The 23,345-nt window shown below is 43.7% G+C and overlaps 1 protein-coding gene across 4 annotated transcripts; it reads right to left on the reverse strand.

Moving 5' to 3' along the window:
• Positions 1-4,620: 4,620 nt before the first annotated feature.
• On the reverse strand, positions 4,621-23,147 carry LOC308324615 (globoside alpha-1,3-N-acetylgalactosaminyltransferase 1-like). Of its 4 annotated transcripts, XM_080776761.1 has the most exons (11): positions 23,051-23,147; positions 16,307-16,389; positions 14,416-14,535; positions 12,087-12,128; positions 11,274-11,345; positions 10,484-10,516; positions 9,915-10,049; positions 9,585-9,717; positions 8,760-8,970; positions 8,336-8,555; positions 4,621-5,254 (listed from the first exon to the last, which is right to left on the reverse strand). In XM_080776761.1, exons 2-11 carry the CDS (start codon positions 16,315-16,317, stop codon positions 5,113-5,115), a joined length of 1,119 nt encoding a protein of 372 aa, XP_080632887.1. In that variant the 5' UTR covers positions 16,318-16,389; positions 23,051-23,147; the 3' UTR covers positions 4,621-5,112. The 4 variants fall into 4 exon arrangements, with proteins under 4 accessions (XP_080632887.1, XP_080632888.1, XP_080632889.1 ...); XM_080776762.1 differs by lacking the exon at positions 11,274-11,345; XM_080776763.1 differs by lacking the exon at positions 16,307-16,389 and having other exon boundaries at positions 23,051-23,126.
• Between the last annotated feature and the right edge of the window lie 198 nt (positions 23,148-23,345).

A 23,345-nucleotide genomic window follows, 5' to 3' on the forward strand; every position in this document is an offset into this window, starting at 1 on the left:
CTCCCCCTCTCTCTCCTCTCCCCAGCCCCCCCTCTCTCTCTCTGTCTCTCTGTCTCTGTCTCTCCCCCCCCTCTCTCTCTCTCTCTCTCTCTCTCTACCCCCCCCTCCCTCTCTCTCCTCTCCCCAGCCCCCCCCCTCTCTCTCTCTCTCTCTCTCTCTCTCTCTCTCTACCCCCCTCCCTCCCTCCCCCCCCCCTCTCTCTCTCCCCTCCCCTCTTTATCTCCTTCCTCTCTCTCTCTCTCTCTCTCTCTCTCTGTGAGTCACACCCTGAGAAAGACCATGAAACCATGGTCTGCTTTTCTCTCTGACTCACACAGCAGCCATGAGAGAGAGATGGTAAATCTTGAGGAAACCAGTGCTTCCCAAACCTTACCTTTTAGCGACCCAAGCCAGTGACAATAGCAGATCTACAAGCTCACAACAGGGAGCGAAACACAAACCAGTGAAAATAGCAGATCTACAAGCTCACAACGGGACGTGAAACAAACTAGTGAAAATAGAAGATCTACAAGCTCACAACAGGGGGTGAATCGGTTGTTTTCACTACTTCTTAAAACATTTGTTTTCTAATCAATGGAATTCATTAGGGGGTTGGGGGGGGTGTTGAAAATCTTTTGAAATAATGGGTTATTGGGTATATTGCATTAGGAGGAAAAGGCGTCCAACTTTCACCAAATGAAAGATGCAGACGACAAAACAGACGTTTATCCAACAGACACTGAACAATGTTAAGTCACGTTGCCACTCCATTTGCCACCATCACTGTATGCTCATACACTCTATAGAAAGACATTTCAGCCAAAAGTTCCAACTTCAGCAGAATGCTTCACAGTTATGAATTCAACAACTTCTACAGCACCACGTTTCAGTGAATCAGAGAGTTTCTACAACACGTTTCAGTGAATCAGAGAGTTTCTACAACACATTTCAGTGAGTTTCAGAACCAGTTGGACCCAAACCTCGACTGAAAACCACCGTGTGTTCACGACTAAAATAAGACCAGCTAATTCTATGTTACCGTCTCTCTCTCTCTCTCACTCTCACACACACACACACACACACACACACACACACACACACACACACACACACACACACACACACACACACACACACACACACACACACACACACACACACACACACACACACACACACACACACACACACACACACTTCTACTCCTACATCCCACATAAACTGACTTCATGCCACTTTATTGTTTGGCCAAAACCAAAGAACACGCATATGCACACTGCCACACGCCAACACGCACGCACGCACGCACGCACTCTGTGCCGCACTGTGATCTTGTAGATCTGATATTTTTCAATAGCTAAAGTAGAACAGAATGCTTAAAACCCCAAAAGGGGTTCCCGCCCCAAAATGGGTTAAACAGCTGATGGAAATTAAATGCAACTCGTAGCGTCGGCAAAGCCCTTCTGTTTGTTTTGACCGATGCTACAAGTTGCAGCCACGCGCTACGAGTACAGTACAGTACAGTACGTGTACAGTACAGTACGAGTACAAGTGTCATTTAATTTCCAGCCATGGTTAAAACCAGGAAGAGACTCTCCTGGACTAGGAGTGACAGTGAGCCTGTAATCTGTATCCTCTCAGACAGGAAGTGGAGGAAATGCCCATGCCCCATGCTCATCCCCAGAGGCCTTGGGTCGCTCTGTTTGATGTGCGTGCGTGCGTGCGTCTGTGCGTGCGTGCGTCTGTGCGTGCGTGCGTGCAAATCTATCGGAGAATCAAAGTTGCAGCAGAGTTTAAGAGACACGAGTAGAAGGGAATAAATTAAATAAAGTCAACATAATTCACTGCATGACTTCAAATGAAAACCTGCCTATTTCATCACATGAAGAAGGATTTCAGCCTGTGGTTCTCTCCATGTATAGTGTTATGGTGGTTGTAGTTCTGCAGTCCATGTATTGATTGATTGAAATATGTATTAACAGTTTGCAGAATTACAGTACATTTCAAGCACAAACTCAATACAAAGACTGTTAACTGTGAGTGAACAGGGTCCACCTTGTTCAATTCATCAAAACATTTAGAGACGTACAAATAGACACTTCTATATAGTTAAAGACCAGAACAGGAATTCATCATAAAGGAAGCAAAAAGGGAAAATAAACATATACAGTGAGGGGAAAAGGGGGGAAATGTATAGAGTTATGGTGGTTGTAGTTCTGTCCATGTATAGAGTTATGGTGGTTGTAGTTCTGTCCATGTATAGAGTTATGGTGGTTGTAGTTCTCTCCATGTATAGAGTTATGGTGGTTGTAGTTCTCTCCATGTATAGAGTTATGGTGGTTGTAGTTCTCTCCATGTATAGAGTTATGGTGGTTGTGGTTCTGTTCATGTATAGAGTTATGGTGGCTCTCTCCATGTATAGAGTTATGGTGGTTAAAACTAACCACCATTACATTACAATGGTGGTTATTAGAGGAGAGGAGGCTGAAGATGTGGTGAACAGAGACACCTGCTGGACACACTCTGTAAATACACATAAATATACATCGCATACATAGAAATAGACATCATGAATCACACGTAAACTAAGAACCTAACAGTGGAATATATATGAAATTATATGTGTGTACACTACAGCACTAGTGGTTCCCAAACCTTTTCATGTCAAGGACCCCCCAAATTGACACTAATCAGCCCCGCGGACCCCCATAATATATGCCACAGACCCCCATAAGAGAAGTTTTTACGGCTCTAGCATGTGTGTGTGTGTGTGTGTGTGTGTGTGTGTGTGTGTGTGTGTGTGTGTGTGTGTGTGGACCCTCTTGTAAACCAGCGTAATGCTTTATGGTGTCGTCCACTCACAGTTAACAGTCTTTGTATTGAGTTGTGCTTGAAATGTAGGCCTACTGTAATTCTGCAATTCTACGTGTTGTCAACAACAACAACAACAACAACAACAGCAGCACATAAACACACACACACAGACAGAAGGACCGGTGGCACCGAAACAACAACGAAATGCATAGTAGAGAATTTTATAGACGTGCATTTTGGCAGTTATTAAATGATGATGAATTCACCTGTGGTTTGCTGGCGGTCGTGCCGTCACTGCAGGGCTCTCTCCCCTAAACTCCTCTAAAGTATCATCATGTTCTGACGGACTGACAGACAGCATGTCTGTTCTCTGAAACATCTCACGCTTAATTGTTGCATTCATTGAGCTTAATGTATTGTTTACATGTATTTATGTGGAGGTTTTAATCTACAGGAGGACAGGTATAGTCAGGCTGGTGAGGTTTCCGTGCCGGGTTTGAGGAAATGCTATAGGCACGGAGGAGGGCCGTTTCCGCATCCGGTTCACACCGGATCTCCAAGTGCAAAGTGAACTGAGCTGTCTGTAGAACACTGATGAAGTCTGTATGTCCGTCTGCCTGCCTGCCTGCCTGATAAAACACACCAGATCTATAAGTCCACTACTGAACTAACAGTGTGATAAATGTTCTGATACAATGTTGTTCCGATACAATTTCCCTTGCCATTTTTAATTTTTGTATTGCTATTTTTATTTGCTAATTTGTGTATATTTTGTCTTGTATTGACCTGCTTTTTTGTTTTTCGGCATTCCGCTGCTTGTTATTTTTTATGTGACGCATTTTGGGTTGCATTTTATGTATGAAAGGTGCTATACAAATACAGTTTATTATTATTATTATTATTATTATTATTATTATAAATGTAATAGTGATTGTTTGCGTCAAGTATGACCTGTTCTGCTTTTGTTCAACGGCCTTTGTCGCCCTCCTGTGGACAAAATTGGAAGTCGTCAATAATAACATTGTCCACTTGACAGTTAAATGCAATATTGAAAACGAGATTAAACCATTTCATTGTATTAAACAACGTCACACTTGCAGTTGTACGGAAAGCTTGAATTATCCTCTTTCAATCTGCAAAGTGTTTGTTTCATTAAAGTCCACTGTAGAGTGTAGACATATGAGTGTTGTAATTTCATGTATGTTATGAGTGTTGTAAATTCATGTGATTTGATAAATAAGCTGAAAGATACATGTATTTTACATGAAGAGGACAGAGTTGATTCATTCATGTAACTGTATAAAATCCACTATACGATCACTACTGTAAAGCAGTCAGAACACTGTGTATAATACTGTATACTATAATCCTCAGTGTGATGGAGGATTCTCATGAGACAGACAGACTTTGTGCTTTTGGTCCACATATGCTGACGTACAGCGCAGCGCAGCGTATTTTGCTAGCTTTAGTTATAATAATAATTTCTTCTTCTGTTGTCTACATGAATAATATAACCACATTATAACCATATAACATGGAATGGGAGTTAAATGCTGCAATTTGTAAAAATGGCAAAATAATATGACTCCTAAACGTTGTTGAAGTGGGACTCATAAAATGTGCCTGGGACTCATCTAAAAGACCAAAAAAAAAAAAAGATCAATACATTTAGAAAAGGCTTTAGGGGTGAAATTCAGGGAGGAAACTTTTACCAGTCAATAATTATATCAAATTTAACTCTTGTTTTATTGAAATACGTACACATTATAGATAAAAAAAATCATCTGTACATGAAAACAGATCTTTAAATCATCTGTATGTGATAAAACAGATCTGTAAATCATTCTGTATGTATGTGTCATTGTTCATGGTTTTTCAGTCCACTCCAGTGAAGTCCAATCCGGGTCCTGTCCAAGCCAGGCCAGGTATTCCATCAGACATTGGGTGGTATCTAGTGTTGTCCCGATCCGTAATCACGTTTTCAAATGATCGGAAACGGATTGCGAGCAAAGAATACGTGATCGTATCTCCTAGTTCATGGTCCTGGTCCGGAGGCTAGATCCGCTCCAGGTGTTACGTTGGGTCAGTCCAGTACGGTCCTGGTCCGGGGGCTAGATCCGCTCCAGGTGTTACGTTGGGTCAGTCCAGTACGGTCCTGGTCCAGGGGCTAGATCCGCTCCAGGTGTTACGTTGGTTCAATCCAGTCCAGTGCGGTCCTGGTCCGGGGATTAGATCCGCTCCAGGTGTTACGTTGGGTCAGTCCTGTCCAGTATGGGTCTGGTCCAGGGGTTAGGGTTAGGCTGTGATCCGCTCCAGGTCTTACGCGTTGGGCCGAATCTCGTTGTAGTTCTTGATGACTCCAGAGAAACGCACAATCCTAATTTCAGACGTTATGCCTGTGAAGTCCTGCCACAAATACTCTGGACTGAGGACCTTACTGGGTTTATGGAACCACATGTACCTGGGAGAGAGACATAGACACACACACACAGAGAGAGAGAAGAAGAGAGAGAGAGAGATTATTTATTGATATTAGACTATCTTTCTGGTGTATACAGGTATGAGGGGCAGAAGAATAATTTTCACAAAACAGACAATTTCATCGGCTTTCATTTTTTCACTTAAATAAAATATACTACGATGTTTTGTCCGTATAGGTCCAAAGTTCATGTGTAGAGGTTTTCGTGCATTTTGATCAAAGATCCTGGGAGGTGATACATTTTAAATGTTTTTCATATAATTCAAAATGGCAGGTGATCTAAAGGTCAGAGGTCAAAAGTCAGAAGACAAAAGTTGTTCGGCATGAGGAGACACATATGGGTATCAATGTGTCATTACCAACGGTCAAACGGTTCATGAGATATGCACGTTCAAAGTTTGCATTTTCAATTGAGTGCTATAGCGCCACCCTTTGGCCATAGTCGCATAGTCACAGTTTGCCCTGGCCCTCTACCAGATTCCTGCGTTTCACGAAAACCGACTGCACGGTTCAGCTAGAACAGCTATTTTTGGAAGAAGAAGAATATAATAATGAAGTATTGACACTCTGGCTGTTGACGTCGTGATGAGATCGGCGCATTTGGGCTAATGGCTGCTTTTAGCCCAAGGAGTGTATTTTGTGCAAAACTAATGCTTGGAATGAATTCAGAATCATGAAAACCCCCTAGTTTGACACGTCACATGCTAAAGCAAAAGGAAAGTTTGACATTTTTGCCAGCCATAGGATGTCACAGGGAACCCCTATAAAAGAAAATGCCTAATACTAACAGCCGGTCAGCAAGTAGATTCATGAATGTATATGTGACTAAATTTGACTGAGAGACTGCCATTGGATTTTTTTGAATTTTCATATTGGTTGTTCAGTTTGACCCACCAGTTTTGGAGATATGGCTTATAGAGTAATAGTAATGTCTTGCAGAGAAACAGGCTTGAAAGGTTCACTTCTGTGGACTCTAACATTACACCTAGCTACATGTTTAAGCATTTATTTCATATTTACATGTCAATTTCACCTCTGACAAATTGATTGATTCAAACATGCTCTAGTATGTGAAGAGTCTGCCTCATTTTGGGAGAAAACATTTAGTTTTTCGCCACTGGTGAAAAGCTGGAGTTTGCGCGATGACAATATTTAAGGCCAATATAAAAATACTATATAGCCTACCAAATTTCCCACTTTAAACAAAAGAAGCCAGTCGGCTCATCGGCTGTCAGACTAGGCTACTAGTCAGAGTTCACCTCCACAGCACATTCACACTAGCCTGGCTGATAAGCCAGACTAATATCACACAACACACAACACGGCAAGCAATCGTTTTTTCTTCCAACGGCTGATTCAGTCTGCCTTATTAGCCAGGCTACATTCACCCAACCCTCAATCAAAATCACTCACATGTCAAAAGGACAAAAATGAATGAAGTAAAGATCTGCTATTTTCATAAAGCATAATAATAATAATAATAAGATATAGGGTTAGGAATACTGCTGTCAAATTAAAGTCTATACAAGCTAACGTCTCCTATATGGATGTGTAAAAATCTCTGGCAGAAAATGCACAATCTTTTCATAGTTTCACCAGATAGTATTTTACCCAGAGTGTTGATGTTTACACCTTTATTTAATTCTTATTTATATCCAATATTAATTTGTACACACATTGTTTTATATTGATTGTCTTGTTCCACTTTTGCTATGGCAATGTAAACGTATGCGTAATAATAATAAAGCACTTGAATTGAATTTAATTGAATATACTGTATAGGGCTGAAGTATGTGTGTTTTGTAATAAGAAAAAGAATAAGATATATTGTAACCAGTGCATTCCTTTCTGTCATGTCACTAATCACTCGTCCAGTCGTCCTCTGCGTGGACTCTGTCTCTGATCTGTTCTCATTGTTGACAGAACTAGTTTATTACCTGATAAACTCCTTCCTCTGTCCTCACTAATCTCTGTGTGTGACATTTAGAGACAGACAGACTACAGACAGACAGGTTACAGACAGACAGGTAGAACGTCCTTCCTCCGTCCTCACTAATCTCTGTATGTGACGTTTAGAGACAGACAGGTTACAGACAGACAGGTTACAGACAGACAGGTAGAACGTCCTTCCTCCGTCCTCACTAATCTCTGTATGTGACGTTTAGAGACAGACAGACAGCCAGGTTACAGACAGACAGGTAGAACGTCCTTCCTCCGTCCTCACTAATCTCTGTATGTGACGTTTTACACAGTGTTGTTTTTGTCGACTACCTTTTTTCACTGACGAAAACTAAAAGGAAGCTAAATTAAAACTAAGCTATGACGACTAAAACTAAGACTAATTCTATTGACCATTTCGTCAACAGCTAAAAACTAGAGTAAAATGTTAGGAAGGGACTAGTGGACAAGAGATCCAGGGTCATTTTACACTGGGTTGCATGCTGAAAATAGCAGATCTACAAGCTCACAACGTTGTGGGCTTGTATATCTGCTATTTTCAGCAAGTGTAAAATTACGACAACATCAAGGCCCGCCAAAATACATTTTAGTCAACTAAAATCTCATGACATTTAGTCGACTAAAACTAGACTAAACACTAAAACATTCCAGGTGACTAAAATGTGACTAGAACTAAATGAAAACTATTGTACAGAGTAGACTATGTACATGTACAGTATGTGATGCATCACCATGTGTTGTTCTTGCCAGTGGCGTAACTAGATGCCAGCGGGCCCCGACGCAGGCTGATCAGCGAGTGCCCCCGACGACAGCACCGCCACCCTCGTTTGAGTAAGGACGCGCTGTGATTAGCCACAATGGCCAGTGCACTTGTGCAAGACGTGCTGTGATTGGCCAGTATAGTAGCTACTTTGAGTGGCAGTCAGTGGGAAATGCTCTCGCCACAGAATTTACTAGTATTCTGGCCATAATAATCATTCTAAGCGGCCCCAGCTGTTGGTACGCAGAAGCGCTTCCCGGCACTTGATTGACAGCGCATAATTAATTTTGACGACGCATGCGCACTGGAGCACCGCTTATGTGGAGCCCTGTCTATAAACCTACCTGTTTAGATGGCTCTCCTCCTGCCACGCCGCCTCCACCCCCCTCGTTGCGTCCAGGTCAAAGTTGTCACTGCAGGTCGTCACCAGATGATTGACAGCTGTCAGCTCCCCCCCGAACGCCCCCCCGCAGTAGTAGAAGTCTCCCTGCTCTTCAGACAGAAAGGCCAGGGAGGTCTGTCTGCGCTCGTACGGGAAGACATACCGTTCATTGGTGTAGTAGCCTAGAGAGACAGACAGGTTACAGGCAGACAGGTTACAGGCAGGCAGGTTACAGACAGACAGGCAGACAGACAGAGTCCCGACGAGAGCGCTGCATTTCCTAATGCAGATCGGTTACTTTCGCCGCACACACAGTCCAGACTATAGTAACAGATAAACACAGACACCAGACTCTGTACAACACCTACAGTAACAGATAACATTACCAGGGTGTATCACGGACACCAGTGACCCCAGGGACTCGGTGCCCCAGTGACCGTGGAACTTTGAGTCGACGTCCAGACAGAAGATGTAGTCTGCGTGCTGACGGTCGCCACGGTTATGGAGCTGAGACTCGATCAGCGTATGGATCAGTTTCATCCTATGGGCCGAAATCTCCTGCCACCTCCTGGAGGATGGGATGGGCCGAACAAACACCTGGGGGAGCGAGCGAGCACACGCACACGCACACACACACACACAGGTTTAGGTGTGCTGCCCCATGGGAGGTTAGGTTTAGGTGTGCTGCCCCGTGGGAGGTTAGGTTTAGGGTGAGGGTTAAGGTTAGGTTTAGGTGTGCTGCCCCGTGGGAGGTTAGGTTTAGGGTGAGGGTTAAGGTTAGGTTTAGGTGTGCTGCCCCGTGGGAGGTTAGGTTTAGGGTGAGGGTTAAGGTTAGGTTTAGGTGTGCTGCCCCGTGGGAGGTTAGGTTTAGCGTGAGGGTTAAGGTTAGCTTTAGGTGTGCTGCCCCGTGGGAGGTTAGGTTTAGGTGTGCTGCCCCGTGGGAGGTTAGGTTTAGGGTGAGGGTTAAGGTTAGGTTTAGGTGTGCTGCCCCGTGGGAGGTTAGGGTTAGGGTAAGGGTTTGAGATAGGTTGTAGTTGTAGGACTAATGACTGGTCGAACCAATGACTAGTCTAAACGAAGTACTGCACCGGCCAATGGAGGGAGCGGAGAAGGACGCACAACCAGTGATAGAAACAAGAGGTTTTTCAGAGAACTGTCAGGATCTAGAAGACATTTATCATTTGTCCTGAGGTCTAAATGGGTGATTCTACCTCTCTCCCGGCGGCCATCTTGACCTCCGGCATGGCGTCAGGCTGGTCGGTGAAGACGTAGAAATGAACTCTGAAACCAACGAAGAAGAACTGATCCGCCGTGGACAGGAAGTCAGGCAGGAAACGGATGTACCTGCCAGAGGTCAGGGGTCAAAGACGGTTCGTAATGATGAATAGAATGTGCTGATGTAATGATGAATCGAATGCGATGATGTAATGATGAATAGAGCGCCCCTATTCGCCCCTCACAGGTAAACACATTTGAACTGATAATAATAATTATGACATGACACTGCCGTGTCACGTCCATATTTGGTCATAATGACGTACTTCCCGACGGCGAACACGGTGGTTGCTATGGTGATGTTCAGAGGTGCGTAAATGCTGTCCAACACCTCAGGGTCAAAGGTGTCTTTCCAGACGATGGGAGCCAACCATGGGGTCACCGTGACCACGTCTTTACGTCTACAGCACGCACGCACACACACACACACACACACACACACACACACACACACACAATGTAGTCACAATAGAACAACACATGGTGATACATCACATACATAGAAATAGAACAACAAGAACAACACATGGTGATACATCACATAGAAATAGTCTTCTAGGATCATAAGAACACAACAGTAGAATATCTATATAATGAAACTATGAGTCTACACTATAGAGTGCTATGTCTACATGTAAATGCTATCTAAGTTACATAAGTTGAGCCTTTGCACACGCCTGTAAGGTCGTCGAGGCTAGGGGAGGGGCTAGGGGAGGGGCTACGGGCTGAGATGGAGTCTGTGGATTACAGACGTACACATTATAGATAGACCAGAGCGGTGCCCATGGGGCGGGAACACACACACACACACACACACACACACACACACACTCACCCGTGCAGGATGCTGGGTTGTTTGGACCGGAAACTAGAGGAAGATAATTAACAACACATCGTTAACAATCACAGCAATGATCTAGAATATGGTCTAGAATAATAATTAACAGTATAGATGCACGATATGTTCGGTAGCCAATCAAAATGGACCACATCGACCGTAAAACAAACGCCGTATCGTTATCGAACCCATCTCAAAATAATCACTATTTTTTTTCACCGATATTGATGTCGCAACAATAACTGTGTGACATCACAGTGATCCAGGAGATCACGTGATCGCTCGTTTTCCCATCGTCTGGGAGGACACCTTCGACCGGTAATAACAAGAATACATGCTTAACAATAATTAATCTGACGTAGCCAGACAACTATTCCACAACCTCCAAATGTTATAGAGAGTCTGGAATTACAGCTCCCCCAAATCTGAGTTAGGAAGCTGCCATTTCTGTGTCAGGCCAGAGCTTATATGTGGCATCATGCGCCTGGACCGCTAAACCAGCAGGCGCCCCAACAACAATAACATGCACACCGACATTTTCAACATGCGCTGATTTCCATTTATATAATTATTATTATGATTTCCATGAGGCAGATCATATTTATATCAGTATTATTATGACTTCCATGAAGCAGATCATATTTATATAATTAGTATTATGGTTTCCATGAAGCAGATCATATGTATATCAGAATTATTATGATTTCCATAAAGCAGATATTGCATTAGCTACGAACGAACGAACAAACGAGCAGCGAGCATTAGCGTTAGTATTAGCATGACTCACTGGTCAGGGATTACCAGTCGTAACAGGTCGTGCTCTATGGACTCTGGTTGTACAACTAGTTGTTGTTGTATGCTAGGGAGAAACAGTAGATGCTATTAGCATTAGCATTACACTACATAGAAACGCTTGCATGGTTTTATCTTCGGGTTCTTGGAAACGTCCCCCAGCCAAGCTGCGTTAGTTTGATTGAGGTTAGGTTTAGGTATAGTTTACTGAGGTTAGGTTTAGGTATAGTTTTACTGAGGTTAAGGTTAGGGTTAGGGTTAGGTATAGTTTTACTGAGGTTAAGGTTAGGGTTAGGTTTAGGTGTAGGCTGTCAATCACAGCGACTGGCCAGTCACAGCACACCCTCTACGTCACTCTGTACTCAACCCGAAGATAAAACCATGGTCGCCATAGAAACACCCCCCAGTGTCTCCCCAGTGTCCACCTGAGTGCCTCCCCAGCGTCTCCTCAGTGCCTCCCCAGTGCCTTCCCGGTACCTCCCCAGTGTCCACCTGAGTGCCTCCCCAGTGCCTCCCCGGTACCTCCCCAGTGTCCACCTGAGTGCCTCCCCAGCGTCTCCTCAGTGCCTGCCCAGTGTCTCACCAGTGCCTCCCCGGTACCTCCCCAGTGTCCCCCTGAGTGCCTCCCCAGCGTCTCCTCAGTGCCTCCCCAGTGTCTCACCAGTGCCTCCCCATGCAGTGCCACCCCCCCAGTGCCTCCCCAGTGTCTCCAATAGCAATAATACAAATCAACGTGCGTGAGTGCGTGTGTGTGTGTGTGTGTGTGTGTGTGTGTGTGTGTGTGTGTGTGTGTGTGTGTGTGTGATACCTGCGGTTTGGTGGAGATACATAAACGTAAACATAGCCCATCCTGCAACACAACACAATACAATTAAACACGACCAGGTTTATTGTTGTTGTTGTTAACTATACAAGAGTCAACAGCGTTAAGGGCCTGTCGAACGGGAAGCGATGAACGTACACGTTGTCGCCCGGATCAACAACAGCTCTGCTACAGGTAATAATAATAAAACTTTATTTGTATAGCACCTTTCATGACATTAAAAAGCAAGCAGTAATGCAATACAGTGAGGACATGAATAACAAAAAAAGTTAAAGATCAATTAAAAGCAAGGGTGTAGAAGTGGGTCTTGAGCTGTGCTTTTTAGAATGTCTACAGAGGCTGCCTGTCGAAGGTACAGTGGGAGTTTGTTCCACGCCGTCGGCCAGTAGAAGCAAAAAGCTGCTTCCCAGTGTTTTTTAGTTGCCATTTTTTAGGCAAAGCGACCAGGCCAGCAGTGGGACCTTAGGGGGCGGTTTGGGACATATTTAGGCAGGCAGTCATGTAGGTAGGAAGGTGCGAGACCATTGAGAGCATTATAAACAAGTAAAATAATTTTACTTGTTTAACATATAACTGGAGTAATATGTTCTCTCATCTTAGTTCTAGTTAAAACTCTGGCTGTTGCATTTTGGACAAGTTGTAATCTGTCAGTTGTTTTCTTAGGCAGTCCAGAAAAAAGTGCATTGCAGTAATCAAGCCGAGAAAAAACAATTTTTGCATCGTCCAATGACAAATAGGCTCTGATTTGTGCAATATTTCTAAGGTGAAAAAAGGCAATCTTGGTAACATTATTCATGTGTGAATTATAATTTAATTCAGAATCAATAATGACCCCCGAGTTCTTTACTGTACTGTTACTTTCTACAGTCAGGTTGTCGAGGGTAGGTAAGGGGCCTTTCAAACAGGGAGCGATGAACACAGGCGTTGTCGCCTGGATCAACGACAGCTCTGCTGCAGGTAAGAGGCCTTTCAAACAGTAATAGGACAGATCTCCACCAGGGCAGGTCAGGTTGTGGCCTCCTGGTGGCGCTATGATAGGACAGGTCTCCACCAGGGCAGGTCAGGTTGTGGCCTCCTGGTGGCGCTATGATAGGACAGGTCTCCACCAGGGCAGGTCAGGTTGTGGCCTCCTGGTGGCGCTATAATAGGACAGGTCTCCACCAGGACAGGTCAGGTTGTGGCCTTCCGGTGGTGCTATAATAGGACAGGTCTCCACCAGGGCAGGTCAGGTTCTGGCCTTCCGGTGGCGCTATAATAGGACAGGTCTCCACCAGGGCAGGTCAGGTTCTGGCCTTCCGGTGGCGCTATAATAGGACAGGTCTCCACCAGGGCAGGTCAGGTTGTGGCCTCCTGGTGGCGCTATAATAGGACAGGTCTCCACCAGGGCAGGTCAGGTTGTGGCCTCCTAGTGTCACTATAATAGGACAGGTCTCCACCAGGGCAGGTCAGGTTGTGGCCTCCTGGTGGCGCTATAATAGGACAGGTCTCCACCAGGGCAGGTCAGGTTGTGGCCTCCTGGTGGCGCTATAATAGGCCAATGTGAAAAGCCAATCTTGCAAACTTTTAAAGCCAATTAGGATGGAATATGAAATATCTGAGAGATCCGTCTTGAACACATGACTATAGAGATACTGTGTAACGATTTGCGGGAGTAATATCAACAAATTTATTTTTGGTTCGGCCTCCTGGTGGTGCTATAACAGGCCGTTCTGGGGCAGAGGTTCATCGTTGGCACCCAGGGAGTGTGTGTGCAAAATTTGGCATCGACCAGGTTAACGGTGCCGGAGATTAGCTGGTAACAGACGGACGGACAGACACACGGAGTGCAAAACATACTCTCTCCCCATGCCTTCGGCCTGGTGGAGACAATGAGTTGAAATTAGTTGCCGGGTACCGGGGGTGCAGGCTTTAGTTCCGACATACTATTGATCCGAAAGCTCAATCCTAAACTAACCCTAACCGCAAGCACAGGAGCAGCGCATGTCGGACCATCGCTTTTTCGCATCGCATCGCATGTCCCCCCGCTTCGGATCTTCGGTGTGTCGGAAAAGCGTGCGCACCCCTGGTACCGGTACCGCTCCAAGAGATGGGTCAAATGCGGAGAACACATTTCACGGTCCCAAGTAGTAAAAGTGTAGCCTCGGCCCGGGAGGCGAACCCGGGTTCCCCGTTCCACAGGCACAGTACGTTACCATTCCACTAAAGAGCCATGGCCCGATAGGCGAGTAGTAACGCAGCACCGTATAGCCTACAGAAGTAATGGTGGTAGTAATATTAGTAGTAGTAATATTAGTAGTAGTATTCATGTGCTCACCCCAGTATTAACACAATGCTCAGTATTATGATCCATGATTTGATGTACACGTTCATATTTGGTCCTGGACTGGTCTGAACTGGTCTGAACTGGTCTGGACTGGTCTGGTCTGGACTGGGTCTGAAACACATGTGATAAACACCAGACTGAGACGCTGCACAGAATTCTGTAAATCCATTCTCCAGATCCAGCGTAAAACACCAGATAAACATACAGGGCAGAATTAAGACGATAACCACTCATAATCATAATCATCATCATCATCATTTTTCGACCGCGGTCGAGATCATGGATTCCACAATGCTACGCCAGACTTCCTAGTCCTTCATTGCCACCCCCAGTTCCTGCCTACTGAAGCATGTGTCCCTATAGCGATGACACCAGGAAACCACAGCTTTCTACCTCTGGTCCGCCCTGAGGCAGGACTCCAGAGAAGGGAAGATATAACCTAAGATATATAACCTAAGATATATCATAATAATAATAATAATAATAATAATAATAATAATAATAATAATAATAATAAAAAGAAAAGAAGAAAATAGCATGTAAAGGACCTAAGTATAGTGACCCAGAGGCCCTGTAACAGTTACTGACACACAGCATGTAAAGGACCTAATATAATATAGTGACCCATGCAGAGGCCCTCCGTAACAAGTTACTGACACAGAGAAACTCTAGACAGATGTCCTCTCAGCCAGCTGGTGAACTAATGGAGCATTTACATAACACTTTACATACAGTGTGAACACTTTACATAGATTGTGCTCTCTGGGAGAGCCCGGGATCAAACCGGTAACCTGGCTGTTCCCATCTGGCCACTCTACCCACTGAACCTGGCTGTTCCCATCTGGCCACTCTACCCACTGAACCTGGCTGTTCCCATCTGGCCACTCTACCCACTGAACCTGGCTGTTCCCATCTGGCCACTCTACCCACTGAACCTGGCTGTTCCCATCTGGCCACTCTACCCACTGAACCTGGCTGTTCCCTTCTGGCCACTCTACCCACTGAACCTGGCTGTTCCCATCTGGCCACTCTGCCCACTGAACCTGGCTGTTCCCTTCTGGCCACTCTACCCACTGAACCTGGCTGTTCCCTTCTGGCCACTCTACCCACTGAACCTGGCTGTTCCCTTCTGGCCACTCTACCCACTGAACCTGGCTGTTCCCTTCTGGCCACTCTACCCACTGAACCTGGCTGTTCCCTTCTGGCCACTCTACCCACTGAACCTGGCTGTTCCCATCTGGCCACTCTACCCACTGAACCTGGCTGTTCCCTTCTGGCCACTCTACCCACTGAACCTGGCTGTTCCCTTCTGGCCACTCTACCCACTGAACCTGGCTGTTCCCATCTGGCCACTCTACCCACTGAACCTGGCTGTTCCCTTCTGGCCACTCTACCCACTGAACCTGGCTGCTGTACTTTATACCTCATACTTGAATGCTTAGTATGATGTATAAAGTACAGCAGCCTTGTCCTTCTAAAACAGAAAGATTGGATATTGGGTAAGACTGACGTTATGTATCTTTCAGGACCTTTCACTGCTTTGTCTCAACCATTACTTTTTTTTTTTTTTTAAGTTGCTCCTTTACACCTGACAGGGGGGAGTTTCCCTGGTTGGACGAAGCGCGTGGAAGGAACACGTTATTCCAACCAGTTCCTTTCCCCTCCATCAGGTGCCCCGGCTGGCCAGGGGGAGGCAGTTTAGAGACCAGGATTACTGCATGTTTTTGTGAGGGTAGGCCTACCTACCCTAGGGGACACGGGGAGAACATTCAAACACCACACCATTCTCAACCATTACTCAATGGCTCTGGTCTCAGCCACCGCAGTGGTGTGTGTGTGTGTGTGTGTGTGTGTGTGTGTGTGTGTGTGTGTGCGCGCCTACCTTGGTTTCATTCGGGTTTATAACTAAATCAAATCCACCACAATGATCTGAAACATCTCCTCTGTCACGGTTCATGGAAACATCTGAGAGAGAGAGAGAGAGAGAGAGAGAGAGAGAGAGAGAGAGAGAGAGAGTGTGTGAATGGGTGTGTGTTGATACGATGGTAGAGAGTCATAGAGTATACTCACACCTACAGCAATGTTGCATGGTAGATGTAAGCAACCATGTGAATGATGTGACTTCCATTGGAAATGCATTGGGGCGGCCATGACACTTACATCTGGCTTACATCTTGCATGCCACATTGTTGTATAGGTGTGAGTGAGGCCTATAGACTGTGTATGTGCAACACAGGGAATGATTAACCATTCAGGTACAGTCAGACATGTTTTAATGTCTATATCTATAATATGCTACTTGTGTCTCATTTTACTTCAGTCATGTCTATATATATATTCAGATTCCTTTTGTAAAACACATAGGAATTTGTTTTCACATTAGCGTGTGTGCATTCCTTATTCCTTTTTTCACATAATAACAAATAAAACGAACAACACAAATACAACACCGTGCAAGAAGTATAAATATAATTTAAAGTGCAGAGTTATGGAACATATAGTGCAAACATCTCCAGACCATGAATGCAGCATTTACTACACGGTGAAAGAAATGCAAAATGCCCTGCTCTCCTTTCCTGCATGCCATGCCGTTCTCCTGAACTTGAACACAGTATTTTGCGTTTAACAAAATTGTTTGAAAGGAGTGGCATTTTGCATTTCTTCCACCATGTAGTAAATTATGCATTCGTGGTCTGGAGAGGGCAGTTGTTTTACAGACAGGTAAAAAGGGCAGTTGTTTTACAGACGGGTAAAAGGGACAGGGGCTGAAGCCCCCTTTGATGTCTATGTGTGCAGGTCCCTGTACATTTTAGTGCCCTGGAATGTTTTAGTGTTAGTCTAGTTTTACTTGACTAAATGTCATGATATTTTAAATGTGCCGTTAGTCGGTTTGATCGACTAACGTGTATTTTGGCGGGCCTTGATGCCGTCGTAATGAATGATTTTACGCTTGCTGAAAATAGCAGATCTACAAGCTCACAACGCTTCACAGCGCAATGCGTTGTGAGTCTGAGCTTGTAGAGCTGCTATTTTCAGCATGCAACCAAGTGTAAAATGACCTATACTGGATCTCGTGTCCACTAGTCCCTTCCTAGTGGATATCTTGTCCACTAGTCCCTTTATAACAACATTTCAGTCTAGTTTTCATTTATTGACGAAATTGTCGATATATGTAGTCTCATCATACCTTAGTTTCCATTTAGTTTTTGGTCAGTGGAAAAAGAGGTAGTCGACTCTTTTCCTTTTAGTCGACAAAATCAACACTGCTGCACACAGCCTGTTGGGACACCGGAGATATCCACCGAACTATGATGAGCTACACCAGGTGTTCTCAACGTTTCTGGCCGGAAATGCTTTGGCAATGTCTCGGGATTTCCTTTTTTGTTTGTTTTTTATAATTTGTAAACTTTAGTAAACTTTACTAAATCCATCGGGCAGGAACACCTTGTGGTGTTTTTTTATGATTTAGCTATAGCAGACCTACAAGCTCATAGCACGGCACCGAGTGCCGCGCTATGAGCTTGTAGTTCTGCTATTTTTGAAAAATCGTGAAAATGTGGCTCAAATCTTTGAATGTATATTCTTTCAGAGCGAATGTTTTTACCCAAATCTTTGCTTCTGGAGGGTGATCCCTGGATCAACATATTTTCAGATGGGGGTCGTCGGCCAAATACAGATAATTCTGGGGGTCCTTGACATGAAAATGTTTGAGAACCACTGAAAATTGTCATGATTTAGAACTAGATTCACTGTAGAGGTCGGTCTCCAGTCCTCACTGACGTTTTACTGTACTTAAACACTCTCTGTGAGTCGGAAAAAGCAATGCTAATGTTCTGCTTGAGTGAAAAACTACAAAAGCATATTACTGTTGTTACAATATGGCTACAGTTTACAGTACCAAAGAAAGAGTATACTTAACAAACAATAGCCAATCTACACAGAATGATAGGGAGCTCCTATCGGCGGCCTGGTACTACTAAGCCTCGCGTTGATACCAATATTTGTTTATTTGAAAAGGATCCCCATTAGCTGATGCCATGGCAGTCAGCTAGTCTTCATGTGGTCCACACACTACATATTACAAAACACAAAAGAAATAAGAAAACTAAACATGAATTGCATTAATTCTCAATTACGTATAAAACAGATGAAAACAAAGACAGAATAACTTGTATATATTTAGCCTAAAGTTGTTCTTTCAACTGGTAAATATGTAACTCTTTGTCTTAAAGGCTGATTTATAGACGGATGTCAAGTGCTAACTTGTTCCAAAAATCTATAGCTCTATAAAAACTTTTCATATAGTTTGTGTTTGAACTAGGTACAGCGATATGCCCATTAACAGCATGCCTTGTATTGTGGGTGTGTATATCTTTCTTGACAATAATCTATTTGTTCAAATGAAAACAAAGGCATATTTGACTTAATAACACAAAAGAGAAATGTGGCCAAACTTGAGGAAATTCTTTGCTCAATAGTGAGCCATGAGAGGCTGGAGTGCTTATTTACAATACTACTTCTCATAGAACAACCCATAACAAGTCTGGCTGCCCTATTTTGTGCAACCTGTAATTTAGCTAGATTAATTTTAGACATAGATGACCATACAGTTGAACAATAATCCAAGTGACACAAAACTGTCAGAATGTCAGAATGAACAGAAAAAGATTGACACTTTCTTGTGACTGCAATACCTCTGCCCATTTAGTTGACTGTTGTATTTACATGTTCAGTCAGTTGACTGTCTTCAAACAGTTATTAAAATCAAGTGACAGACATAAATCATAACAGCCTCGGTCATTTAACACACAATCAACCTCCTTAAACAAACAGTTATGTAAAGATCAATATTATTTTGGAACATAATACAAAATAAATATGCTCTAAAGAAACAGCTCACCACATGAGCGGAATGTTATTCTTATTATGTTGTATTTCATTTTATAGTATGAACTGTAATTATGTATTTTCATGTATTTAATTGTAGAATGTATTTGTAATTATGTATTCATGTGCTTTTTGAAAGTTTTTGTGGACCCCAGGAAGACTAGCTGTCGCCCCGGCGTCAGCCAATTGGGATCCATTCAATAAACAACTACAATAAAATGATAGAAAACAATTGAGATATTATACTCCTGTTAAAAAGAACAGATGAGATATATCTGGACTGAATGCTATAGGATAGAGAATATAGCTAAACACTAGAAAATTAATGATTGGAGGAAAAACCGAGATATTGCTATCTTATCTCCCACTGTTCCTTCGACAGACAGGCAGCCTCTGTACAAACAGTTTTAAAGCACATCTCAAGACCCACTTCTACACTAATCCTTGTTGTTATTCATGTACTCACTGTACTGCATTATACATTTAACGCCAGAAAGTAGGGTTTTTTTGCCACTCAGTAGCCCCCCCCACCACCCCACCACCCACCCCTTTTCCCCTCACTGTATATGTTTCTTTTCCCTTTTTACCTCCTTTATGATGAATTCCTGTTCTGTTCTTTGACTACTGTATATAGAAGTGTCTATTTGTATGTCTCTAAATGTTTTGATGAATTGAACAAGGTGGACCCTCTTGTAAACCAGTGTAATGCTTAATTGGGTCGTCCACTCATAGTTAACAGTCTTTGTATTGAGTTGTGCTGGCAATGTACTGTAATTCTGCAAACTGTTAATACATATATCAATCAATCAATCAGCATATAACTTGCTGGGGACACTGAAGCCTTTCTTCATCCTTTGTTCAAGCTTGACTACACATGTAATCTCACCATGAGCACAGAGCACTGTATGAGCATGTTGAAATTAAATGAATTATTGTTTTCTTAAGTCTTTCCTCTGTTTCCTAGTTTAGGAAACATTATTCCATTGTTGTCATTACAACCAATGAAAAACCTGTTACCACACCCTGGTATATAGGCTACTGTAGCTACCAGAAAGAGATATCTGGCACAGTGGAGTGAGTGAGTGAGTGAGTGAGTGAGTGAGTGAGTGAGTGAGTGAGTGAGTGAGTGAGTGAGTGAGTGAGTGAGTGAGTGAGTGAGTGAGAGACAGACAGACAGACAGACAGACAGACAGAGACAGAGACAGAGACAGAGACAGAGACAGAGACAGAGACAGAGACAGAGACAGAGACAGAGACAGAGACAGAGACAGAGACAGATCTGGCACGGTGGAGTTAGATTTACCACAGAGAGAGAGAGAGAGAGACAGAGGAAACATCCACCCTAAACCTAGCTCTGGTCCATAGCTCTAATGCGTTGCATTTAGAGCATGAATGAATAAAAATAACGTTTTTGCTATAGGCCTACTCACCAAAACAAAGGCGGGTTATGACATTAGAAAGCCTACTTTCCTTAGTGGACACACTCTGAGCCCCCCACAGGGCCAGATTTAGCCAGCCCCACTAAGGTGGGCAGACAGAATTTGGGGTGTCAAACCCCCGAAATGCATAGAAAACTATGCTATCATCATCATATCAGTTCATCTATCTTCTCCTTCTTTGACCAACAGTATGCTAACCCAATTGCCCTTCCTGACACTACCCTCTGCATTTACCCGGGCTTCGGACAACTTGTGCAACACAGAAAATGCTTTCTCGTCTGTTTCGTTTCCCTTTTCAGAGTTGCGTAGTCTGTCCCAGTTCCAGTAAGAGCATGCAAAGGCTCCAACAAGGTGGAGTCTAGAAATCTCTCAGAATAGGGTACAAGGCTTGATATGGCTGTCATTAGGTCTAAATTCTTCTTTGAGAATCTGTTTTCCATTTCTGAAATGGCCCTGTCGAGGATGCTGAGCAAGGATCTTTTGAGAGACTGAGAGGGGGTGATGGTGGGGTTATCAGTATCTGTATAGCTGGAAGCCCTTCAAGGACCTCTGGGGTAGCCCCAAACCTCACTTTGACCCCATATTATTGCTTATAGCAGCTTTAAGTAAAAGTAGCAATACTGCAACATATACATATTCTGTTAGAACTAAAAGTGTGGAATTCACAGGCATCTAAACATATGTTTTCACTCCTAAAATGTCAATATAAAACTGTATGTATATAGGCCTATGTAAAAAAAAAAAGAAAAAGAGAGATTTCCAACTTTACAAGTAATTAAAATTGCGCAATTAAAAACAATTAACATGTTTACAATGTATTAGTTTGTGCTTAATCAAACAGCTGCTTTACTGGCCTTGTTATGCGAGCGCACTTGTGAGATGATTTGGGAGCATCACTGTGATATATATATTTTTTTAAAGGCATAAATGGACTGCACGCCTTTAAGTGACAATGACAAGCATACAGCTTGCCTATTTGCAATTGTAGCAGGCTATAGGCGTACGGGGCTTAATCATTCACCATTTAAATAAGTGCAGCTTTGACAGTTCAGATAAAACTGACGGGGGTCGGGAGGTCAGTAACACTCATGTTATTGACCGACTGTGAACAATTCCTATCATTTTTCATAGATAAAGTGGAAACCAAAGGTCCAAATAACACCATAAGGTCCAATAGAACAACATAAGGTCCAATAGAACTCCTCCCAGCATCACCATAGCTATTCATCCTCCTCCAGTTCCCTCTCTCTCTCTCTCTCTCTCTCTCTCTTTCCCAGTTTAACTTGATCACCTTAAAGGACCAATTCACCACTTTTCATATAGTCATAATCATGAATGAGTCTGTGGGCTGCGGGCAGTTCAGAAACCAGTCTGTGTCTCATAGGAGGGCTGTGGGCAGTTCAGAAACCGGTCTGTGTCTCATAGGAGGGCTGTGGGCAGTTCAGAAACCAGTCTGTGTCTCATAGGAGGGCTGTGGGCAGTTCAGAAACCAGTCTGTGTCTCATAGGAGGGCTGTGGGCAGTTCAGAAACCAGTCTGTGTCTCATAGAAGGGCTGTGGACAGTTCAGAAACCAGTCTGTGTCTCATAGGAGGGCTGTGGGCAGTTCAGAAACCAGTCTGTGTCTCATAGGAGGGCTGTGGACAGTTCATACTGGGGGGACTCTCATACTGGGAGAGGATAATTTTAACCAACAGCCTCAGGTCTCTCATACTGGGAGAGGATAATTATAACCAACAGCCTCAGGACTCTCATACTAGGAGAGGATAATGATATAAATATAACCAACAGTCTCAGGACTCTCATACTAGGAGAGGATATGATATAAATCTAACCAACAGTCCCAGGACTCTCATACTAGGAGAGGATAATGATATAAATATAACCAACAGTCCCAGGACTCTCATACTAGGAGAGGATAATGATATAAATATAACCAACAGTCTCAGGACTCTCATACTGGGAGAGGATAATTATAACCAACAGTCTCAGGACTCTCATACTGGGAGAGGATAACCAGCAACCAACAGCCTCAGGACTCTCATACTAGGAGAGGATTAGCCGCAATTTGCAACTCTAGATTTTTTTTACAATGGGCTGAATCTAGAGTTGCAAAAAGTTGCAAAAAAGTTGGCTAGACTTGACAGTTTGCAGAATGATCACAGTTCAATGAAAGTAGCCTACAGTAACTCACTCACTAAGACTTGTTTACACCACGGTCCTCCATTTTCAATTCATCAGAGGAATCAACAGACAGACAGACAGATTAAACAACATAAAGTATATATATATTTCCTCGTACCTTAATGTAATGAGTGAACGGTCATAATTATAATTCCAATACTGTTTACTGAAGCTGTTTGGATCTCATCTTCTGTGATCAGTACGTGTTAACGCAGGTCTGTGCGACGAGTTGTTACTAGGTAGGTGTGTGTGTGCGTGTGTGTTTGTTTGAAGGCGTGTTTGTATTTGTTCAACTATGCGCGTGGGCCGTGTGTGTGTGGCTGCGTGCGTGCCGTGCGTGTGTGTGTTTGCGCCGAGGGGCGGGGCTTCCAGGCAGAGACCTGAGATTTTTCTTTCTTTCTTTCTTTTTTTCC

Source organism: Protomyctophum bolini, assembly GCF_963924005.1.
Source record: "Protomyctophum bolini genome assembly, chromosome: 11".
In the NCBI taxonomy this organism is placed as follows: Eukaryota; Metazoa; Chordata; class Actinopteri; order Myctophiformes; family Myctophidae; genus Protomyctophum; species Protomyctophum bolini.